The 22164-nt window shown below is 41.7% G+C and overlaps 2 protein-coding genes and 2 long non-coding RNA genes across 6 annotated transcripts in view; 1 reads left to right on the top strand and 3 right to left on the bottom strand.

The window, feature by feature from the left end:
- Positions 1–22164, top strand: part of LOC136242026 (beta-hexosaminidase subunit B2-like) — a 55365-nt gene that overhangs the window by 22408 nt on the left and 10793 nt on the right. For all 3 annotated transcript variants that reach the window (XR_010694447.1, XM_066033346.1, XM_066033345.1), the window contains exon 10: positions 3089–3170. Coding sequence is in view for 2 of the 3 variants with exons in the window: in XM_066033346.1 (XP_065889418.1) it covers positions 3089–3170 (82 nt within the window). In the remaining variant the exon portion in view is untranslated. The remainder of the gene's footprint in view (positions 1–3088; positions 3171–22164) is intronic.
- Positions 5930–7904, bottom strand: LOC136243050 (uncharacterized). Its single transcript, XR_010694734.1, has 3 exons — positions 6362–7904; positions 6157–6303; positions 5930–6102 (listed from the first exon to the last, which is right to left on the bottom strand). It is a non-coding gene; the product is annotated as an uncharacterized lncRNA (long non-coding RNA).
- On the bottom strand, positions 11804–14014 carry LOC136243350 (uncharacterized transmembrane protein DDB_G0289901-like). Its single transcript, XM_066034870.1, has 4 exons — positions 14008–14014; positions 12296–13845; positions 12048–12248; positions 11804–11990 (listed from the first exon to the last, which is right to left on the bottom strand). The coding sequence occupies exons 1-3, from the start codon at positions 14012–14014 to the stop codon at positions 12219–12221; spliced, it is 1587 nt and encodes a 528-aa protein (XP_065890942.1). The 3' UTR covers positions 11804–11990; positions 12048–12218.
- Positions 16237–17573, bottom strand: LOC136242028 (uncharacterized). Its single transcript, XR_010694448.1, has 3 exons — positions 17369–17573; positions 16826–17317; positions 16237–16751 (listed from the first exon to the last, which is right to left on the bottom strand). It is a non-coding gene; the product is annotated as an uncharacterized lncRNA (long non-coding RNA).

The raw sequence follows: 22164 nt of genomic DNA on the forward strand, positions 1-22164 counted from the left end.
ATCTCTGGAGTGTGAAGATGAGGGGTAAGGCTTACTGTTTAATGTGCTCATAGATCTCTGTTTGTTGTTGCACACGGTATCACTTCATCTCAGAGACCATTCACAGCAGGGCGGCATTTGGTCTCCTGTATTGTTTAACTTGTATAGACGTCACCTTTAAGTTCTTCATTGTGATTTGTTTTCTTATGCTGACAATTCAACTCTCATAAAAGTGATACCTTCAGAGGATGATAGGATTGTTGCAGCTGATGAAATGAATGCTTATTTGGGTAGGATTTACTCATGGGTAGGATTTACTCTTGGGGACAGAAGTGGAATATCAATTTTGAACCTGATAATGGTTATTTGCTTTGTGTATCACCAAGAGTTTTCTTGGTATCACTTATAAAGGATGGTGATTTGTACCCACCTTAGTTCATGGATGCCCTTTGTATCGCAAAAGTAGATGTAATGAAATTCTGGGGGTTCATTTTGACTGCAAACTTACCTAGAGCTATATGATTTTTCAGTTGGCTACTTGTTCTCACCAATGATTGGGTGCTATTTATCGTGTTAAAGATTATCTTGGTCAGAGTGGTCTTACTATATTCAAATCCGTAGCAAAGCCCAAAAAAAGTGGTCAGGCTACATGTAATATGGCAAAACGGAGAACTGTGGGCATGCCCCCACAGGAACTTTTTTTAAATTTAACCCTCTGAGATTGAATTTGGAAGCATCTATCACTGGAAGTATCAATACAAACTATAAGATTGGTAACTGAAACCTATAGTTGACTGCTCTATTAGAGTTATTGTGTTGACTGTTCTATTAGAGTATCGCATTGACTGCTCTATTTACAGTATCTCAAAATTCTGCTATTGCTTTTAAATCTTTTATTAGACCAGTAGGTAAATATGGAAACATTATCTTTATGGGAGCTTCTGCCACCCATCTACTTAAATTAGACTCGATTCAGAAGATGGCTGAGGTTGTGTGGTACCACCTTTTCGTCACTGGCCTCTCGTCGTAATGCCAGCTCTATTGGCCTATTGTGTAAATTGTTAGATTCACGATGTTGGGGACCTCTTCACAATTTTTGTCCTGTCCTTGCTTCTGTTACCCACACTTATTCCTTCCGCCATGTCACAGATGACAGTTTGTCACTGCAGTGACCTATAACATACAATTCACTGGACCTATTTATTAACAGCACATGTACAATTCCTTCAATTTGGGTCACCATCCCATTGATTTTGAGAGAAAGAGGTATTACTGAGGGATGGCCTGCCCTTCATCATTCACTCCAGAGACATGTTACCAAGAGTACATACTTATGTACTCTTGATGGTACTAACTGTTAACTATTGTATATTATGTATTTGGACGCAGCTATTGTATATTTGCACACTGTATTTGACACCTAAATTTTTTGGGGGGCATGATTTTCCAAATGTCCATAAAGTGTTAACAAGAGTATCCTCTCTTATTATTAACTCTTGGTAGTAAATTCAAAGTATGTGTTTCTATGTGGGGTGCATATGAATGATTGTCATACAATTAACCTCTTATATAGGTGTAAGCAAAAGATTACGTTTATACAGTATTTGACCAGTTAATAGCCGTGGCTACTATAACTTTCAGCAAAGAAAACCCGGCAGCTACTATACGAAGGTGGCTACTATATATGGGCTTGTGTGGTAATAGCTTGCAGCGTTTATACAGATTCATGGGTGATTGACCTTGTTTAATCATCCTTCAATGATATCATTCATTTTAACTTCTCTCAATATTTCCTGGCTTAAAAAACTTTGTCCGGTTTCTGCTTCAGCCATGTCTGAACAACACTTTCATCAGTATAATTCAGATACATGCCACGGCTCTTATCTGAGGGTGGCTCTTATGACTATAATTATAGGCTGTGGAGCAGCTACTATCAGGGGGCAGCTATTATATGAGCTGTGGCCATTAACTGGTCAAATACAGCATCATACAATATGGTAGGATTATGCAGAACTGGGCTTTTCCAGCTAAAAATATCACCCTAAAACTAGCCTCAATTTCCCTTATATGACAACATGGCAGTATTGGTTAGGCACAGCCAAACCCAAAAATGTCTGCAGACCAACCCCATGCAAACCCTTCTCTCTATGGAATTTTAAAATTTTAAAATTAAGCAGAATTTTATTCTGACTAACTAACTGATGCCTTCAGCCAAGCATAGCTCAACAATGCATAACTCAACAATGCATAACTCAACAGTGCATAACTCAACAATGCATATAGCTACGGGCTTGATTTCTTCACTATTTGACATCGCTTTCTCCTGAGATGTGCCTTTTCGCCAATCGTATACATACAGTAAATGCATCTCGGACTTTCCTTTGTCCTTCTTTGTGTTCCATTTTGTTTTGCTGACAATGAAAGGTATCAATTTGTGGTAGCGTGATGTGGCTTCCCTGTGGTATCTCACCTGTATTTTCCGTAGCAACTGGATTAATTGCAGAGATGATTCTCGTACTGTTCTTCATTTGTAATGCTGTGTGATGGACTGAAATAGGTGAAAGCAAAGCGTAATGGCCACAGTTAAATCTTGAGTAGTTGGGGCTTGTGGATGGTCTGTGGTGACTGAATTGATTGCAGAGGTGATTTTCCTACTGTTCTTCATTTATAGCGCTGTATAATGGGGTAAACATAGCTGATAGCAAAGAATAATGGTTACTTTACTTTCAATTCAGTAATTGATACCTGGGGCACATGTTCAGACAAAAACATCAACTCTGGTGCTATCTGTATGTGTGGGTTCACCAGCCATAATTTTGTTATAAAAACTAAACAAACAAGTATAAGGAAAAATTAGGAATTTTCAGTTTGATTTGGGATCAAAGAAATAAAATGTAGGGAGGTCGCCTACACCTGCAGATATACTAGTGAACATTTAATCCCTAGTTCAGTCATGGGTATAGGCTGAAGTAGGGATTAATAATGTCCACTGGTATACCTGCAGGTGTAGGCAACCTCCCTTGTTTCCCTACTTTTTATTTTTTTAAATTCCTAATTTTCCTTGTTTATAATATGTTACTGGATAATTAACACCTTTCTTTTATTGCAGTATAGAGTCGGCAATAGACTACTTTTACATGGATATTATCAGCAAGAAAATCGTAATACCTTGGCGTAGAATAGCTCCTGAGGTATCTATGTGTTATATATGTACAAATGTTTGTATGTAAGTGTGTGCGTGTGTGTGTGTGCATGTGTGTGTGTGCGTGTGTGTGCTTCCTATGTGACCAAGTAGCTGGCTGGTAATCAAAAGGTTCCAGGTTCAATGCCTGGTTATGCCAATTGGATGTTGTTGTTTCCTTGAGTAAGAACTTTACTCTCATTACTCCAGTCTACCCAGCTGTATAATGGGGACCTAGTGGCCTGATATCAACTGGGGAAGCAGCCCACCCAGCTGTAACATCAATAGGTACCTGTTGTTTACTGGGGAAGCAAATTCCCAACTGTCCTTGTCACATTTAGTGGTGTAGGGTTGTTGTGGAACTTTGGGTTTCGTAACCTCTCTCCATGACACCTCCTGTGGGTTACTAGCCCTGCCTCAGGAGGATTGTCTGCACAAGGCTCAAGTGCCCGGTGGTGCACAGGCATTCTAGTGCTAGTTCACTGGGTGTAATGACTGTGTTTCAGGTGTGTTTCGCATGGGCTTTTATTAATACTATGTGTACAAGTAATAGTTATACTGTAGCCACAAGAGATTTCCTGATCATTATATGTGCAAGCCCAAGGGTTGCAGGCTGAGAGCATATCAGGCAAATCTGATGTGGCCATGGTAGTATATAATAGCATAGGTAGCAGTGAGGGATAAATACCATGAGTGTTGCATTGAAAATGGGTATGCTATTCCAAGTTAATACCATACTCGTTCTTTGGTTGCCAAGCAACAGTTGTTAGGGTCTGGTTGCTATGGCTCAAATGGAGAATCAAAATAGCCCATAGCAACCATAAGAATGGTCACCTTAACAACTGTTACCATGGAGACCATTTCTTAGGTGATGAGTGTTTTGGACCATAGCAACCATACCTTAGCAACCATTGCTAAGCAACAACACTACATCATAGCACCATAGATACTATACTTACAAAGGATTGGCAATGTGCATAACCATTCGACAATCCTCGTTATGGTCACGCGAGCTCTTACGTAACATGCGCACGTATATTGTCATGGTTACATAGGTCAGTAGCTAAGATAAAAGAATGGCCCGGTCCGTCATTGTTGATGCTATTGTTTCGTTGAGTAAAAGACCAGAATTGTTGATAGACAGCCCTAGAATTCGTATCGTAAAGCGACATTGCAGCGAGCTAATGGCCATTTGTTCGGACGTCCACTTAACACCCGTAGTGGAAAAGTTTTCATACGATTTGTTAACGTCATTGAAGGAGCCACTACATCTGAAGATAATGTGGATAGAATATGCTGCTATAAGAGCCAGAAAATTGCCAAGAATATGGAGTGAATTTTTAAGCAAAGCCAATTGTGAACATATTGCCAGTGAGCCGCTCTCAATGGAAATAATTAATGAATCTATTTTTCAAGATCTTATAATGAAAATGTTCCAGCAGCCTTGTGTGCAAGAGTGTGTCACAGTAGTGACCCTTAATGAAGATGAAGAGAACATAATCAGGTATGCATGTGGTTATATTGGAATGAAGCTTCAATCAAAGTACCTCAAGATGCAAGGAGAGAAGGCAGCAGAATTTGTAGAATGTTTGGATAAATTACAGGCAGATGACCAGCAAACTGAAACATCATCATTTCTTGCCTATACTACAAAGTGGATAAGTCTAATCAACTGTGGAAGATTATATCAAGTAAGTGACAATGCTTATCTGCTCTTTCACGAAATCGAAATTGTCCTACAACATCAACTATCAGAGCACATCAAGGCCAGTGCAACAATGTCACCTACTGAAGCAACTAGAAAGAAGGAGGTCATGATTGGCTCTGTTTGTCAGAACACCAAAGTTCAATGCATATGGGGCAATATTAACTGTATCCGGAATGAGAATAACAGCAAAGAATTTCTCACAGTCATTGTAACATATTGGCTAGACATTCGAGGATTCAGTTATGCTAAGAAATGGATAGAAGACTACAAACACATTTTAAGTATGGAAACAAAGAAGAGAAAGAGCTTAAGAAAGGAGTTAACGAAAGAAAATAAATAAATTTAATACTGAACTATATATAGATAGTCGCTATAGCTATATTGAACTTTACCATGAACATTGAGTATTATCAAGAGTCCATAATGGACTCGGTATTATGTATTGTATATATAATTATAATTATATTGTTATACATGAGTAGCATAGTGGGTGAATTGCTTGGGTGTTATTTTGATCTTGTTCTCTTTCATTTTGGAAGTGGTGTATCATCAATTATTATTTTTTTCCTTTGCTCTTTTTCGGCCACGGCAGTTTCCATGAAGAGGATCTGTAGCTGTTGATGCTTGGATTCGAATAGACACTGTTGTTTTCTTAAACTCTGATGCGGTTGGATTGTTATTTCTTCTCCCTTTTGCTCGTTGTTGGCCAAAAAAACTCTTCTAGAGGGTCTTGACAAAATCTTTCTGATAGTAAATACTTTACACCTGGCAACTTTAGTAGAAACCTTGCCATTTCAACAAATGCCTTCACTGAAAATATAATAAATTTAATTGTATATTATGCAGGTGTTGAAATTACATCACCTGTAATTCGTAATCCTTCAAGTGATTCTATGCTAAGCTGCATCATCTTCGGTGCAGGTGTAAACCCTTTCCTTCCTTTCACACTTAATTCCCATTCATCTAAATACCCCCAGAAACTCAGTTTCAAGCCGCTGTTATGTAAACACATAATGTGTGACAATCATAAAACTGCATGACTTACATCCAAACGAGGATCATCTGGTTTTTCAAATGCCTTCAAGTTAGGTTTCAGCTTTTGAATGGCCTCCTCTAAACATCTTGTGTTCATGATATCAAAAAACGTATCAAATGTTCTGATGAAGCGTTCAGTTTCCAAGGTGTCTGGATCACTGCAGTATTCTAAGGCATCTGCAACTGTTTTACTTAAAACCTGTACAAATTTAGTACAATATTATCACAACTACATAATATAGATGGCTGTTACCTGTGCTGCTAAGTCAACTCTCATGCAAGAATAAGAAGTTAAGTTGATATGCCCAAGAGTTAACTTTGGCACTAAGGTTAGCCCTGAATGGTTTCTTCTACCATACAATCGCTTCACATGTTGCCAACTTATGTACTGTCCATTTATCTGTGAAGAAAAATAAATGATTATATATAATTGAATGATCTGAATAAACTTAACTCACCCACAGCGCTCTAGCATTATTGTGCCCAAAAGAATTTGACATTGCATTTCTTACAGTTTTTATCAGATGGGGAACTTCAGAAATGAAAAAAATGTTTTCACTGGTGTAAGGGTTGAGAACTTTGTATGTTACACCTTGCTGAGTGGAATTGACCTTGTAATGTAGACGATAAAACTTTGGATTACAAGATCCTTTGTCTGCTGTCAAAGAAATCTCCTTAAAACCAGCTCCCTCCAGATGACGTATGACTTACCATACCAATGGAAACAGACTATCAGCTGTTAGGTCAGAAGTGGGATATTGTGCATATGGAAATTCTAAGTTTATGAACAAACCCCTAACTATAAACACTAGCATTTGCTTTGCAATGGTTAAGGGAGGCTTCCCTGAGGATGGTTCATTGAAGGACTGCTTGTTAATTTTGCCCAGATCAATAAAGCCTTCTATTCTAGCTTCATGTTTGTTGTATACCAAACCATCTTTTATCCTCATTTCATCAAAAATCACAGCAACATACTTCTGGTGCTCTTCTAAACTCTCTAATTTAGCTGTTTCCATCAATTGTTTGGTCACTTCTGCTTGCACCCCAAAACCTGCTTGTATATAATGAGTGTAATCTCTCAATGTCCGACCACATGGCAACACCAACAGTCTTCTCATGGCATCATATGCTGTTGTTGACAACATTTTAAGATGTAAACACCTTCTAATAAGCATTGGATGCCATCGACGCTGTTTAGGGTTCTTCTTCAAGTTTTCTAATTGCTGGCTCCAGAAAAGATGGTGGAAACTATTTTCCTCGTATCTTCGACTTATTTCATCAGAGTACTCTTTCATCACTTCATGCAAACTATTGTTTAGTTGCTCATCAACTTCAACTTTGTTCTTTTCAATTGATTCTTGGATCTTCTACTCTAGATATTGACATTTCTTTTCTGTTTTTCTCAATCTGGACTTCACTTGGGATGCTTTTTCTTTCTTTTGTGCGATGTTAAGCAACCGTTCATTAACGTGACTGCTGGCGTTGATAGCCAAGGGTTCATCACATTGCTTTGACCATCTATGATAAATGGATCGTATTGTATCTCTGTATGATGTGCAGTGGTCACACCTGTTCTTCTTATCTGTCAGAACCAAGCATGCAGATGTCCTGACAGTTTCCGTAAATGTTTCATTGTTATCAGTTGTTTGATATCCACTCTCTAAGTATGCACCTACTTGTCCTGATGAATTAAATAGCTGTCCCTTCCTGCTCTTCACCATTTCAACAAATTGTTTGTCAGGATGGCCTGGACAAATGTGAAGCATTTCAAGTTTTTCAAGGAGTATTTGTAAACTGGTTTTGGTTATCTTTGGTGGAATGCAAAGAACATCACTATGAATTTCATGCCCATGCACAGCTACTTTGCAAGAAAAATCTGGTGCTGTGGTCACAGAATGTGAAATGGTTAAAGGATGGCTGCTTGATGATGGATTCTGGTGTGTTTTATAAATAAACAGCTGTAAATTCTCTTCTGACTTTTGCACATTCCAAGCCTGTGATGGCAATTTTGTTTTCATCAATGTTCAGATAAAAGTTAAAGGCATGACTGGCAGAGTAGTTGACAGTAACTCAGATGCTGCTGATTGGACTTGAGTACATATTGTTTGCAATGGAGTTGTTGGCACTGATATTGGCAATGGGGTTAGAGGTCGGGGTGATAATGGTGAAGTTGCAGATACAGATGTTGGTGATGGTGTTGGAGATTGTGGTGATGATGGTGGGGTTGTAGACACAGATATTGGTGAAGATTGTAGTGGTATGGGTATCAGTGAAGGGGAAGGAGATTGCGGAGATGATGTTTGTAGCAGTGTTGTAGGTACAGGTGCTGGCAATGGGACTGAAGATAATGGTCCTTCATCTATGGTCAAGGGGTGCGATGAGATTGGTTTCTATAAACAAATTGATATGATATGTAGCTATACCGATACAAATCTGTATACTTGTGCTCAAGTGTATTACGTCAGCTGCATGCAAGCATGTATGTTTACTATGACTAAGATATAAAAATTTAAAAATGTGTCCAGCTTTGTAATAGATTCCAAATTCTGGAAACCTGAAGTTTCAATTTCTTCTATATGTTTTAAGTACTGCATGTGTGTCTCTGTAGCTGAACTTGAGAGCAATTGCAACAGTTTTCCAAAATACCAACAATACATCTGTACGTTGTATTGTTGTGGTATACTGATATTTGGTGACTGTTCTATTAGAGTGATTGCTCTATTAGGGTATATCCCTGACTTGCTTGACTAGTTTCTGGAGACCTCAGAAACCGCCCTTGTTTACTGATGCACATTCACCAATACACACATTTTTCCTCTTCTTGCTTGGGCGTCCTGGTGGTCTATGCCTTGGTTGTTTTCTTTCTCTGTTCTTGTGGCTCCTTCCAATACGCACCTTCCTATATCCCATTAATACCTGTAATGCCAAAGTAAAATTTAAACTAATGCATATTAGCGTTACATTCTCGTAACATTAAGTTCTCTTATACTGCACAGTAAAACACCGTTACTTCACTTAGAATCGTGAAAAAACTCCACAACCCAGCACAATGAAACAGCTATTTAGCTTAGTGTATGAAGTTGTTTCAACCATAAAAAATATGGCATTACATTCCATGTGTGGTCACTAATACTGGTAAATAAAGTGTTTTCGATAAAATGTTATCACTTTGTCTTTAAAACTCCACAAATGAGAATACACCACTAGCCAAGAAGTTCCGTTCGTGCTGTATGAAACTGTACTTAATAGTTAGCTAATTTCCGTTACGAATTACTAACCTTAGTAATGCTACGCCCGACTGAAGTAGGTTATACATTGATACAGACAGCACTACTGTACTAATGGTACGCCGGAAAAGAACAAAGCGTGTCTAGCAATGAAAAAAGGGCGGGTCTGTTTGGGGGCGGACCATAACGAGGATTGGATATGACGTCACTATTGTTTTAATCGCGAGTTGCCAATCCTTTGTAAGTATAGTATCTGTGATAGCACATACTCTAGCCAGTGAGCTTGCAATTACAACTTTTCACTGATATCAGTAATAAGGGATTAATTTCATTGCTGGTATAGGGACTTTTGCATGGGCAGTGAAACAGGTATGATATTGGTATATTTGGGCATTAGGTGAACCTACATCAACCCAATTTTTTTTCCATTGTCTTTTCCATCTTGAGGCTAGCTCAGGGTGTGACAGTGCAGGGTTTCCATTAGGAACATTGTGGCATGCGGAAATTCTTGTGGCTTCAGAGAATGTTAGAATCCCCAAGCATTCCTACCTCCAAGCCTTTGTAGTAAAACATGCTGTATACATCATGCAAAATTGTTGAAAAGGGGCCTATTTGAGAATTATTAGGAGAATCCATGGAACCCAGCACACCTACCAAAGCAACCACCATCTGTTGACAGTGGCAACCCGCTCACAACAGGGTAAGACCTGCTGACCGGGTTAAACTGACAAGCAACATTAATTTAATAAAATTAGTATTTATGTGATAAAATGTAGGGACATGTGTGAATGTTCTATTAGAATATTGTTTGTAGGTGATGTACCATATGATAACAAATATTGGCAAAACTAATATTTGGCAATTTGCTATAAAATTGCAGTTGGTGAAATTTTAATTTGGCGAAATGCTCTCACTGAAAAAATTGGTGAATGGCGTAAGTATGATGCTGTACTGACTCGCTTTAAAGAATATTCTGGTCCTGCTTCCATAGACGCCTACTGTGCTCGAATATCTGTGCTCCAATTTCTTTCATGTCCACACCTACTTTCAGGATTATTTGTTGTCTGTAGGCATACTCGCCTGGAGCACAAATCAAGTAAATACGGTATGTCATTGATATGTGGCATCCAACGTGTTCTTTTTTGCCACCCGATGCATGTATTGATTCAGAAGCAGTTTTTGTACCTAACAAAGCCTTAATCTTTTAAATATTTAAACCTAGTTAATGAGCATGCACGTGAGCACTTGTAGAGTTAGTGGGCTCTTATTGGAATAATCACGCATGCGCTGTAGTCAACACGAGGGACACGCCAAAGGTCACTAGACAGCACTCAAGTCTTAAGATGCCAAGGAAAATCGCCAAGACGTCTACTACACGCGGAAAAGAGACATGCCAGAAACCCCCAAATCAAGATAAGGGCGATGGAGCACCACCCCGCGGATTACATCAGACTCGACAACAGAATCGTTCCATTAGCCGAAAGAGGACAAGAGAAGCGGATGAACCTACCAGTAAACGACCAAGGAAGAACCCCAAGGAAACAACTAACAGTCGTGTTACAACTAGAACTAGAGCTAACGGACTTGTCTTCCATCATCTTTCATCATTCATTGCAGCGGCAGAGAGTGATGAGGACCTCACAGAGCAGCCGGGCCATGTTAAGACTATGTAAAGCAAACACTACAAGAGGATAGATGCTTCATCTTATGTCAACATCGGGGCCGGCCGTCCACCAGTCCCTCTATGGTTAGCCAAAAGGATTGAGTCAGGAGCATTCATAGAAATGGCAGACCTTCTACCAGAACGTTTAGGCGAAAAACAAAAAGATACCCACAGGACCAAGCGCCAGAAACGGTCACTTACCATCCTGGAATGGCTTCAGTGTTTCTCTACATATGTATCGGTAGTGGCAAGGAAGCACCCCGAACGTATCGCAGACCTCATGGGCTACCAGTCGTTAATCATAGAGGCATCTATGGAATACAAGGGTGACTGTTGGGCTGGATATGACCAAAGATTTCGTCAGCAGGCCGCATCACGCCCCGACATTACCTGGTCTACTAATGATTCAACCCTGTGGTCGTTGGCCTTCACAGGTCGTGCAAAAGTCTCCAGGTGCAGCTACTGCTTCAGCCTTTCCCACCGTTCCACCGATTGTGAGCTTAGCCCTGATCAACCACGCACCTCCAGCCAAACAACTCGTAAGATCTGTTTTTGCTGGAATGAATCAACTTGTACCTTTCCCAACTGTAAATACTACCACATAGGCTACATATGTGCTCAAGACCCAGGAAACATTAGTGTAGCCCACAAAGCCATCAACTGTCTTCAGCGGGCTACTCTACCTCGCGAACCAATACAGCCACTTTTCCCAGGAAACAGTGGTCCAAGACCCTCCTCCTCACGTAATTAAGGTGGCGCTGAAGTAATAATGTGAAGCCATACAATGCTTGTTCACAGCAATTACTGAATCATGTTTGTGGTTACGCTTGAGCCGGCTACTGTTACAACGAACAAACACGGAAAGCCTACTTTGCACTCAGTGCGCGCCTTTGTATTGGGCGGCAAGAACCAAAACCAGCTGCTACTGCCAGCCAAAAATGAGTAGTAGAATGATGCTAGAGGGAAAGCCAGCTGCTACAGGCAGCTGAAATGGGTAGAAGAAGGAAGCGCAATCACCTTTTGGTAATTGCCTGTAAGAATAGATGGTTTTATAAGGATTCAGGTAATTGTAAAAGCATAACAATAGTTATATTAATGAAATTGTGTATGCAATCTATATTTTAGATAGTCCATCATTTTCTAGTGATGGGCATGCTGTGCTGTTGTCTCATCAGACTACAAATGTTGCCTCCAATCCTGTAATACCAACTGCAATAACAACAGGTATTTCAATACCATTTACTTCAGTGATACCTGTGTCATCCACTGAGTGTACTCCTATGCTGTCAGGCAAGAGAAGTGAGCCTGCCTTGCTGTCATCTCAACTCTTAGAGATCACAAATGTTGTCTCCAATCCTGTAACAACAATAGAAATAACATGCATTTCAACTCCAATTACTTCAGTGGAGCCAGCTATGTCTCTGTCTACCATATCATCGTCACTGTTATCTCCACCTGTGTTACAAGGTTTGTCACACGCTATATTACAGTATGTAACATACTTTGCCTAATACATGTACAGATGTTCCCACTGTATCTACCCCTCCTAAGCTACCAGTACCACCTGCTGTGTCATCTGCGGAATGTACCCCTGTGATGTCAAGCCGTCCAGTACTACCTGCTGTGTCGTCCGTTTTATGTACCAATGTGTTGTCAAGCCCACCAGGATTACCTGCTGTGTCATCAATTTTGTGTACCAATGCGTTATCAAGTCCACCAGAATTACCTGCTGTGTCATCTATTGTGTGTGCCCCTGTGTTGTCAAGCCCACCAGTACTACCTGCTGTGCGTACCCCTGTATTGTCAAGCCTACCAGTACTACCTGCTGTGTCATCTATTGTGTGTGCCCCTGTGTTGTCAAGCCAACCAGTACTACCTGCTGTGCGTACCCCTGTATTGTCAAGCCTACCAGTACTACCTGCTGTGTCATCTATTGTGTATGCCCCTGTGTTGTCAAGCCCACCAGTACTACCTGCTGTGCGTACCCCTGTATTGTCAAGCCTACCAGTACTACCTGCTGTGTCATCTATTGTGTGTGCCCCTGTGTTGTCAAGCCAACCAGTACTACCTGCTGTGCGTACCCCTGTATTGTCAAGCCTACCAGTACTACCTGCTGTGTCATCTATTGTGTGTGCCCCTGTGTTGTCAAGCCAACCAGTACTACCTGCTGTGCGTACCCCTGTATTGTCAAGGCTACCAGTACTACCTGCTGTGTCATCTATTGTGTGTGCCCCTGTGTTGTCAAGCCAACCAGTACTACCTGCTGTGCGTACCCCTGTATTGTCAAGCCTACCAGTACTACCTGCTGTGCGTACCCCTGTATTGTCAAGCCTACCAGTACTACCTGCTGTGTCATCTATTGTGTGTGCCCCTGTGTTGTTAAGCCAACCAGTACTACCTGCTGTGCATACCCCTGTATTGTCAAGCCTACCAGTACTACCTGCTGTGTCATCCACTGTGTGTGCCCCTGTGTTGTCAAGACCTGTGCTCCCACCACCATTGCTACCCAATGCCATGTCACCCCCTGTGCTACCACCACCATTGCTACCCACTGCTATGTCACCCCCTGTATTCCCACATGTGCCACTGCCAATGTTACCTGCTGTATCTACTCCTGTGTTCCCACATGTGCCACCACCATTGCTACCCACAGGCACTGCTATGTCACCCCCTGTATTCCCACATGTGCCACTGCCAATGTTACCTGCTGTATCTACTCCTGTGTTCCCACATGTGCCACCACCATTGCTACCCACAGGCACTGCTATGTTGCCCCCTGTGTTCCCACATGTGTCACCACCATTGCTACCCACAGGCACTGCTATGTTGCCCCCTGTGTTCCCACATGTGCCCCCACCATTGCTACCCACAGGCACTGCTATGTTGCCCCCTGTGTTCCCACATGTGCCACCACCATTGCTACCCACTGCTATGTCACCCACTGTGTTCCCACATGTGCCACCACCAATGTTACCAGCTGCATCTACTCCTGTGTTCCCACATGTGCCACCACCAGTGTCATGTGCTGTCGGTATCCAAGCATCCTCGACCTCTGTAGAAGAAAACAGAAGATTACTAGCACAAGGTAACTAAACTAGTAAACAGTAGAAATCGTAAGTATACATAATTTTTCACCTTTAGGTGCTCATTATTCAACTGCAGGAAGCAGGGTTGTTTCACTGTCACTTCTTGGTGATTATGTACAGGAACTGACTAGACATGCAGCAGTTTGTGGCCAGCAGATGCAGTTTCTTGGTGAAACTGCAATGAGAGGTCTATGTTCTGTGTTGGCTGCTAAGTGCTGCAAGTGTGGGAAGATAATGAAGATGTACACATCAAACTCAATTCAAATAGGAGAAAAGAATCATTATACAGTCAATGTGGGAGCAGTTCTTGGACAAATTGCTACTGGAGGTGGTGGTGATCATTTAGCAGAACAGTTGACAACAATGAACATACCAGCATTGTCACCGCACAGCTTTGTAGAGTTTGAAAGGGAACTTGGCAATGAATTTGAAAGAATAGCCACTGAAGAAATCATGATTGCTGGGAGAGAAGAATACAATCATGCCTTAGAAATTGGCTGTACACATGGTGATGACAAGGTACCAGCATGTACGGTAGTCGTAGATGGAGGGTGGAGCAAACGAGCCCATAAGCACTCGTATAACACCAAATCTGGAGTGGGTGTAATATTTGGGGCATACACAAAGAAACTTCTTTTCATCAGTGTACGCAACAAATACTGCTCCATTTGTGCTGTTGCAACCAGGAAGGGCATTGAAATGCCTCATCTGTACTTTAAAAACTGGTCACAATCGTCCTGTTCTATGGAGACTGACATTATAGTGGAAGGCTTTAAAAAGTCAGAGGCTATGCATGGCTTGCGATATATATACATGATTGGAGATGGTGATTCATCTGTTTACTTGTCAGTTACCATCAATGTTCCATACGGTCTTGGGGTTCATAAAGTTGAATGTGCCAACCACGCTATCAAGTGTTTTAGAAGTGGTCTTGAGAAGATAGCAAAAGAGAACGCTGGTTATTCTGGAAAACATGGCTTGACTCCAGGTAGAATCCAGCGTATTTGTAGGGGTATGAAGTGTGCCATCCGACAACACAGTTCCTCCAATGATGTAGCAGTTCTTCGCCATGATCTGCGGAACTGTCCGCACCACTGCTTTGGAGATCATAAGAACTGCAGATCCAGTTTCTGCAAGAATGCAGGCAAAGAAAATGAAGGTAACATAATGGGTAGGTATAAACAGTGGACCCGGGGACCAAGGACTGCTGGGACCCTAATTTTATATACGTCACAGTGTTTATACAAGTCCTCAGTTTTTATACAAGTCCTCAGTTTGTACAAGTCCTGGGTCCTTGGTCCCAGGTCCAGGTTTTATATCAACCCAACATAGTGTACACACACCACAATACACCGTGCAGAGACAAATATAAGTCGGTCACCAGATATTTGCCATATAAATAGCCTCTGTGACAATTTTCCATACATATAACCTGTGTGTCAGACCATAAATCAGTTTGCTCACACATAACGTCCTAGCTATCAAAAGAAAAGTGATGGAGCCTAAGGATACAGTTTGTTTATGGCTTGCACTGCTAATCATATCTACTACTTGGTTACTAGGAGACACTTCATTCTTACAACCCCAAAGGGGGGTGGCCATGAATATACTAGGCCTACTCCCATTCAATTAGCAATGTTACAGTAGCTCACAAGAGCTATGAATGATGTGAACAGTTGATACTAGAATTAATAATCTGACTCTTAGTTGAAATCTCCCACTCTGTCTGGATCAAGCCTGCACATATGACATGACAGGACATCATGACCAGTCTACTGCAAAATGTTATATTTGTCTCTGCTACACACAAACACACTACTAACAATGGCATGTCACATGTGGTGATTTACTAAATCAGTGTTCTCACACCATTAAATACACCACAAGACCCACAGTAATTATATCTACATGTGTAGGGAGGAATTTATATCAACAAACGGTAGTAATACATTTAGACCCTGAGGATTTTTCCATTCTAGTATGGCCCTGCTTCCAAAGTGTTTGAATAGAATAGTCACACCAGTATAGCACACAATATTCCCACAATTACATATTACCCACTTCTTACTTTGTTTTTACAGAATTATTTGAAATGATGCCAGCTGGATTGATTCAGGCAGTAGACACTCTAGCAGATCGAATTGTTTCAAAAGCTGCACAGTTGATCCGTAATAAAACCACCAACCTGTGTGAAAACTACATGTCAATCCGCTGCAAGATGGACGGTGGAAAATATTTTAACCGCATACAATCTGGGTCTTTTCAGTATCGTTGCATGGCTGCTGCACTCAGAGTCCAATGTGGCCCTGATTGGATTGCACAAGTGTGGAGACGACTGGGCTTTAACATACCTGCACTGGATGTAGTGGACACACATGGTAACAGAAGAAAACGGAAACATACCTTGGACAGTGCTAGAAAAGTACTGGTAAAGTACAAGCGGCAACGGTTAATGAGTAAATTGGTCCCCAGCAATCAAGATACATCATATGGTGTTGCAGCAGCACAGGTAGATGTTACCATCGATGAATTGCAGGTGCTATGTAGAGAATATTTGCCTCGATTGGTAGTTACTGAGCAGCAGCAACAGCAGTTGGCTCTACGGACAACACAACAGGCTAATGATCCTTCAGGTGAATGGGGAAAACAACGCAAGATACGGATAACAGCCTCTCATTTTGGTGAAGTGTGTAAGCGAAGAGCTGAGTTTGGTCCACTGACAGTCCGTATCTTGTATTCATCAACAAGGGAGACACCAGCAATGCGATATGGCTGCATCAAAGAAGGAATAGCCAGAGCTGCATACACTGAATACCTCAAATCAAAACACCATCCAGATGCCACTGTTACCATGACTGGGTTACATGTAGACCTGAAGGTAACAGTATGAAATATGCATGCATGTAAATACTTTCACATTACAGGATTCATGGCTTGGAGCATCACCTGATGGATTGGTTTATGACCCATCAGCAGATGATCCCTTGGGGTTACTCGAGATCAAGTGTCCATTCCTAGCAAGAGATACATCAGTGAAAGATCTATGCCAGAAATCTTCTTTCTTTTTGACTGACACAAATGGAACGTATCACCTCAAACCCAAGCATAACTATTACTATCAAGTGCAAGGCCAGCTGCACATCTTAAGGCGAAGTTGGTGTGATTTTGTTGTGTACACACCTCATGACAGCCAGACCTTAGTAATTCATCGAATCTACTATGATGATAAGTTCTGGAACGAGGTTATGTACAAAAAGTTACAGAAATTTTACCTTAGCTCCATGCTGCCCGAACTCTGTCGTCCTCAGTATCCTTCAACGAAGAAAATAAGGCCGATGATAGATATTGAACCTATACTTAGGCCATAGCCCCGGCTAAGATGGTGTACTGCAACTCCAGTAGTGTTTTATTAACTCGTTTACCTGTATCTCGATCCCACTAAGTGTATAAATCCGTATACATCAATGGCAAAATAGTCAGTTTTCTTACTTGGTTAGGTTAAAAATATTCACGGTGTAATACTAACGAGATTCACTTTACAAAACAGACCACGCTCGCTAACACCACATGCTTGGTCTCTTCATATGGCCCTATATGGTCATATAGACGCGCATCCATCGCGTGATCTTAATTATCCGGAATAAGACTGGGGCGCGCATGATGGCTTGACATTTTGGGAAAAACTGAAAAAGTACATGTCGTAGGCTATCAAAATTTGGCACACAGTTCTGCTGTGAGCTATTATCTACAACTCTATGGATCGACATTTTGCAATATTACTTCTATAACTGTTTTATCCGCCATAATGGTACACTGGTGTACGTTTTTAGTAACTGTAGTGGTGCGTAGCACAAAAAGGAATCCATAGAAGTCTTCTACAAGGTGAGAAACTGCGGGAGCTGAAATAGTTAATTTCTACGTACTTTGATAGATGAGTTTTTAAACTGAATAGATTATTCTAAGTCGCTTTCATATCTTCGAATTTATATAGCGCAATCCTACCAAACTTTGCTCGCAGGCATAGTTGGTAGTAGGCTCCTTAAATGTTGTGTTGAATCTTGGTTACGCCACGCAGAGGACGGGATACTAATACCCATGCATTTTCATTACGCACGTGCGCTACGCATTGTTTGTTACAGGTGCTAGTTTAATGGGCATTGTATGGCTTCACATTATTACTTCAGCGCCACCTTAACTAAACAAACAAAACTGCTTAGCTCAGGAAAATTTTGTTATACATTTAACAATGTGTCATTGATCATAGAACATGTTTGCAATCAATTAGATTATGTTTCCTTTATACATTGATGCTATTACTGTATCATATAGACACCATGTTTTACAATTCAGCTTTATATAATTATATAATTCTCCTTTAACAGACCCACAGTCATATGAAGATTGGCTCCCACTGTGGAAGAAACACATTGTTCATATCCCGAATCACACTATCCTTCCCCCCTCTGCCCAGCACATTACCACGCCACTCCAAGCACAGAACTGGCATCATTTCCTGAAGACATATCCAAATCAAGAACTTGTCCAGTACTTCATCACGGGGTTGACTAACGGCTTCAGAATAGGTCTTACTACCATTGTACATCTGCGTTCAGCTAAAAGAAACATGTCCTCAGCCTTGGCACGACCATTAGTAGTCGATGAATATCTTCAAGTGGAACTAGAGCATAGCAGAATAGCTGGACCATTTCCACCATCCCAATGCCAGGGAGTTCATATCAGCCGGTTTGGAGTGATTCCAAAAGGCCATCAGCCAAACAAATGGCGCCTAATTGTAGATCTTTCACATCCATCTAGCTGCAGCGTCAACGATTCCATTCCAAAACCCCTTTGTAGTCTCAAATACATCACAATAGATGATGCAATTCACAGGATTCTGAAGTATGGGCCTAATACCCTCTTGTCTAAGGTGGATATCAAAAGTACCTTTAGACTCATTCCAGTTCACCCAGCTGATAGGCACCTGCTGGGAATGCTGTGGCGTAAGCAAGTGTATATAGATAAATGCTTACCATTCGGCTTATGTTCCGCTCCTAACTTATTTAACATTTTAGCAGACTTAGTCTCCTGGATCGCCGGTCAACATGGAGTTTCATGCATGCTACACTACCTTGATGATTTCCTTCTGATGGGCCCACCACATTCATCTGACTGCCAGCAGGACCTCGACACCTTCATCCAGTTGTGTTCTTATCTTGGGATCCCTCTAGCATCAGAGAAAATTGAGGGTCCTACAACTTCACTTTCCTTTCTGGGAATCACCATTGACACATCCCGAATGGAAATGAGACTTCCAAAGGATAAATTAGCCAGAATACAGGAAATGCTCTTGCAGTGGCTTGGCAAAAAAAAGGCTACTAAGCAAAAGATCCTTTCTCTACTCGGCCACCTTCAGCATGCCTCAAAAGTGGTGAGGTGTGGCCGTACCTTTACAGCCAGAATGTATGCAACTGCAGCTAAACTCAAGAAACTACATTTTTATACTCGGCTGAACAGACAGTTGCGATCTGACTTAGCCTGGTGGTACACATTTGTACGCCACTGGAATGGCTTAAGTATCCTACGCGATCCTACCATGGTGCCTAGCACCCCAATTGCCATCCAGACCGATGCTTCAGGATCATGGGGTTGTGGTGCAGTTTATAATCACTGTTGGCTTCAACTAAGGTGGTCAGATGAATGGATGCACCAAGATATCATGGCAAATGAGCTTGTTCCTGTTGTCATAATGGTGGCTGTGTGGGGTCCATTATTAGCCAAACAAAGTATCTTACTACAGTGTGACAACCTCAGCCTGGTGACCTCCATTAACAAAGGCACAGCCAAGCAAACACTTGTAATGCACCTTCTTCGCAGTCTTTGGTTCTTTACAGCCCATTATGACATAGCTTTGACAGCCACACACATCCTGGGTGTCACCAACACCGCAGCTGATCAACTTTCACGAAACCAGATGTCTCTATTTCACCTAGCAAACCCAGGAGCTGCCAGATTACCAGCACCCATCCCAGCATCATTACACAAAATTCTTTCCCCGTCTGGACCAGATTGGACTTCATCACGATTCAGAAAACTCTTCAGAAACACTTTGTTGCAAGTAGTTTAAACCAGCTTTTATTTGGTTACCATGTATTGTAATTTTGCACTAACTGTACTTATTGAAATATGTGATAAATAATGCGAGTGCTTTCATGCCTCACATCATAATGACGTACATTCATTCAACACCTCTTGTCCACAAAACACATACATACGTACGTTGGCTTAGATCTACACCTCATGTGACCCCCTTGCCTTCTCATACTATAGGTGTCACAACGCCAGAGCTGTATACAGCTATGAGAAAGTACTACTCCCAAGGTACAGCCCCAGCTACCCGAAGATCCTACAAGGCAGGTACCAGACAGTACATGAGATTCTGCCAGAAATCCTCCCTTCCCAGCATCCCTACATCAGAAAAGACACTGCTACTGTTTGCTACCCACCTAGCTACACATGGTTTAACTTATGCCACAATCAAAGTGTACTTGGCAGCAGTCCGGCATTCACATGTTACAGTGGGATACAGGAATCAAGCACCATCTTAACAAGCAGCCTTCAACGTACCAGGACAAATTGCTATGGGCAGCCTGTTGTGTGGCTTTCTATGGCTTCCTCCGCATAAGCGAGTTCACTGTTCCATCCCAACACAGCTATGATAAAGCTTATCATCTCTCTCTTGCCGACCTGACACTAAACAGCTGATGCTTGCCAACAGTAGTACAGCTACACATCAAACAATCCAAAACTGATCCCTTCAGGGAAGGAGCATTCATTTTTCTCTCCAAAAGCAACAGAGGCACATGCCCAGTTCGTGCCATTGTGGACTACTTCATTGTACGAGGAAAACGGGAAGGACCACTGTTTGTTTGGCCAGATGGTACCATGCTCACTAGAAATCTCTTCGCATCAGCACTGGCAAGAATTCTGCGCAACCTGAATTTGGCCCCTCAACTGTATAATACACATAGCTTTCGCATCGGCGCAGCTACTTCAGCCAATCAAGCCGGGTTAACCCCCCTCCAGATCAAGGCCTTGGGTAGATGGAGGAGTGATGCCTACCAAAGATATATCAGGATAACCCCTAATGAATTTGCTACCATGTCCAAGCAACTTAACTCACATGACAGCTAAAGCACATTTGTTTATGCAACTGTATGCTAACACAAATACATATACTTCTATGCTGCCCATTTTATAATTCCTTACCACTCATCTTCTGCTTGGGTGAAAAGACAGCCCAAGCTGCCTTTCTGTGGCCTACTCACCCAAGCTATTTAGTGGTCATTTGGGGTGCTCAGGTTAACCAATGGACGTCATAAGTAACCTAACACCTAATCGCCAGGCTCAGAACTAGTATCAAGGTTTACCAACTCCCCCGGCAGGCAAAACTCCGGCACATCTACCAAACCCACCACAATCATCAATAGTGGTGTCGTGCCCAGTGAAGTTGAAGCAGTGCACAAGAAGATAAGGTAAGTAGGTGTGATGCTTGTGCACTACATTAAATAAGAGTTTAAATCTGTTGATTTAAACCTAGTTAATGGAGCATGCACGTGAGCACTTGTAGAGTTAGTGGGCTCTTATTGGAATAATCACGCATGCGCTGTAGTCAACACGAGGGACACGCCAATGGTCACTAGACAGCACTCAAGTCTTCCCACCCCTCCCCTACCCATTTGTGTGTATAGTGCATGTACATTAGTATACTAATCACTTGTTAAGCATAGCCTACACAATCATGGTAATCATTCCAATAAGTCCGTGGCCTCTATTATTGATGTGTACCTACATATTACATGATAATTTGGTTGCCTCTGGTCCTGGTGTTCTTTTGTCTCCTTTTTTTTCCTTTGTCACAGGATATTGTTGGTACCACAGAGGAGGTCAGATGTCGTACTAGTATTAGCCAGTGGTTGAAGGTTGGGTGTTGCCTCACAGTCACAGTATCACCTTGCGTTCCAGAGCTGCCTCTGGACAAGGTTGACAGATGTGTGTGTATGATTGTGTCTCTGATTCTCCACAACTTCTCATGCCGAGTTACCTCAAAGCAAGGCCAAACACATCAGTTGGGACAAGCAGCATATTATTAATGGTCTTCATTGCCTTGTGTTCCAGAGCGGCCTCTGGACAAGGCGAACCTCACGTAGCTACATACGTGAGCAAATTCTCCATCCCAATTAGATTGGGATGTGACAGTGCCGGAGTTTATGTTTATGCCTGCTTTT

Source organism: Dysidea avara, chromosome 13 (genome assembly GCF_963678975.1).
Source record: "Dysidea avara chromosome 13, odDysAvar1.4, whole genome shotgun sequence".
NCBI lineage: Eukaryota > Metazoa > Porifera > Demospongiae > Dictyoceratida > Dysideidae > Dysidea > Dysidea avara.

Bases quoted from the DNA above. Each gene is read 5' to 3' on its own strand.
- LOC136243350 (XM_066034870.1), bottom strand. The intron at 12,249-12,295 runs GTATGTTACATA...CTTGTAACACAG, and splicing joins CTGTACATGTATTAGGCAAA to GTGGAGATAACAGTGACGAT.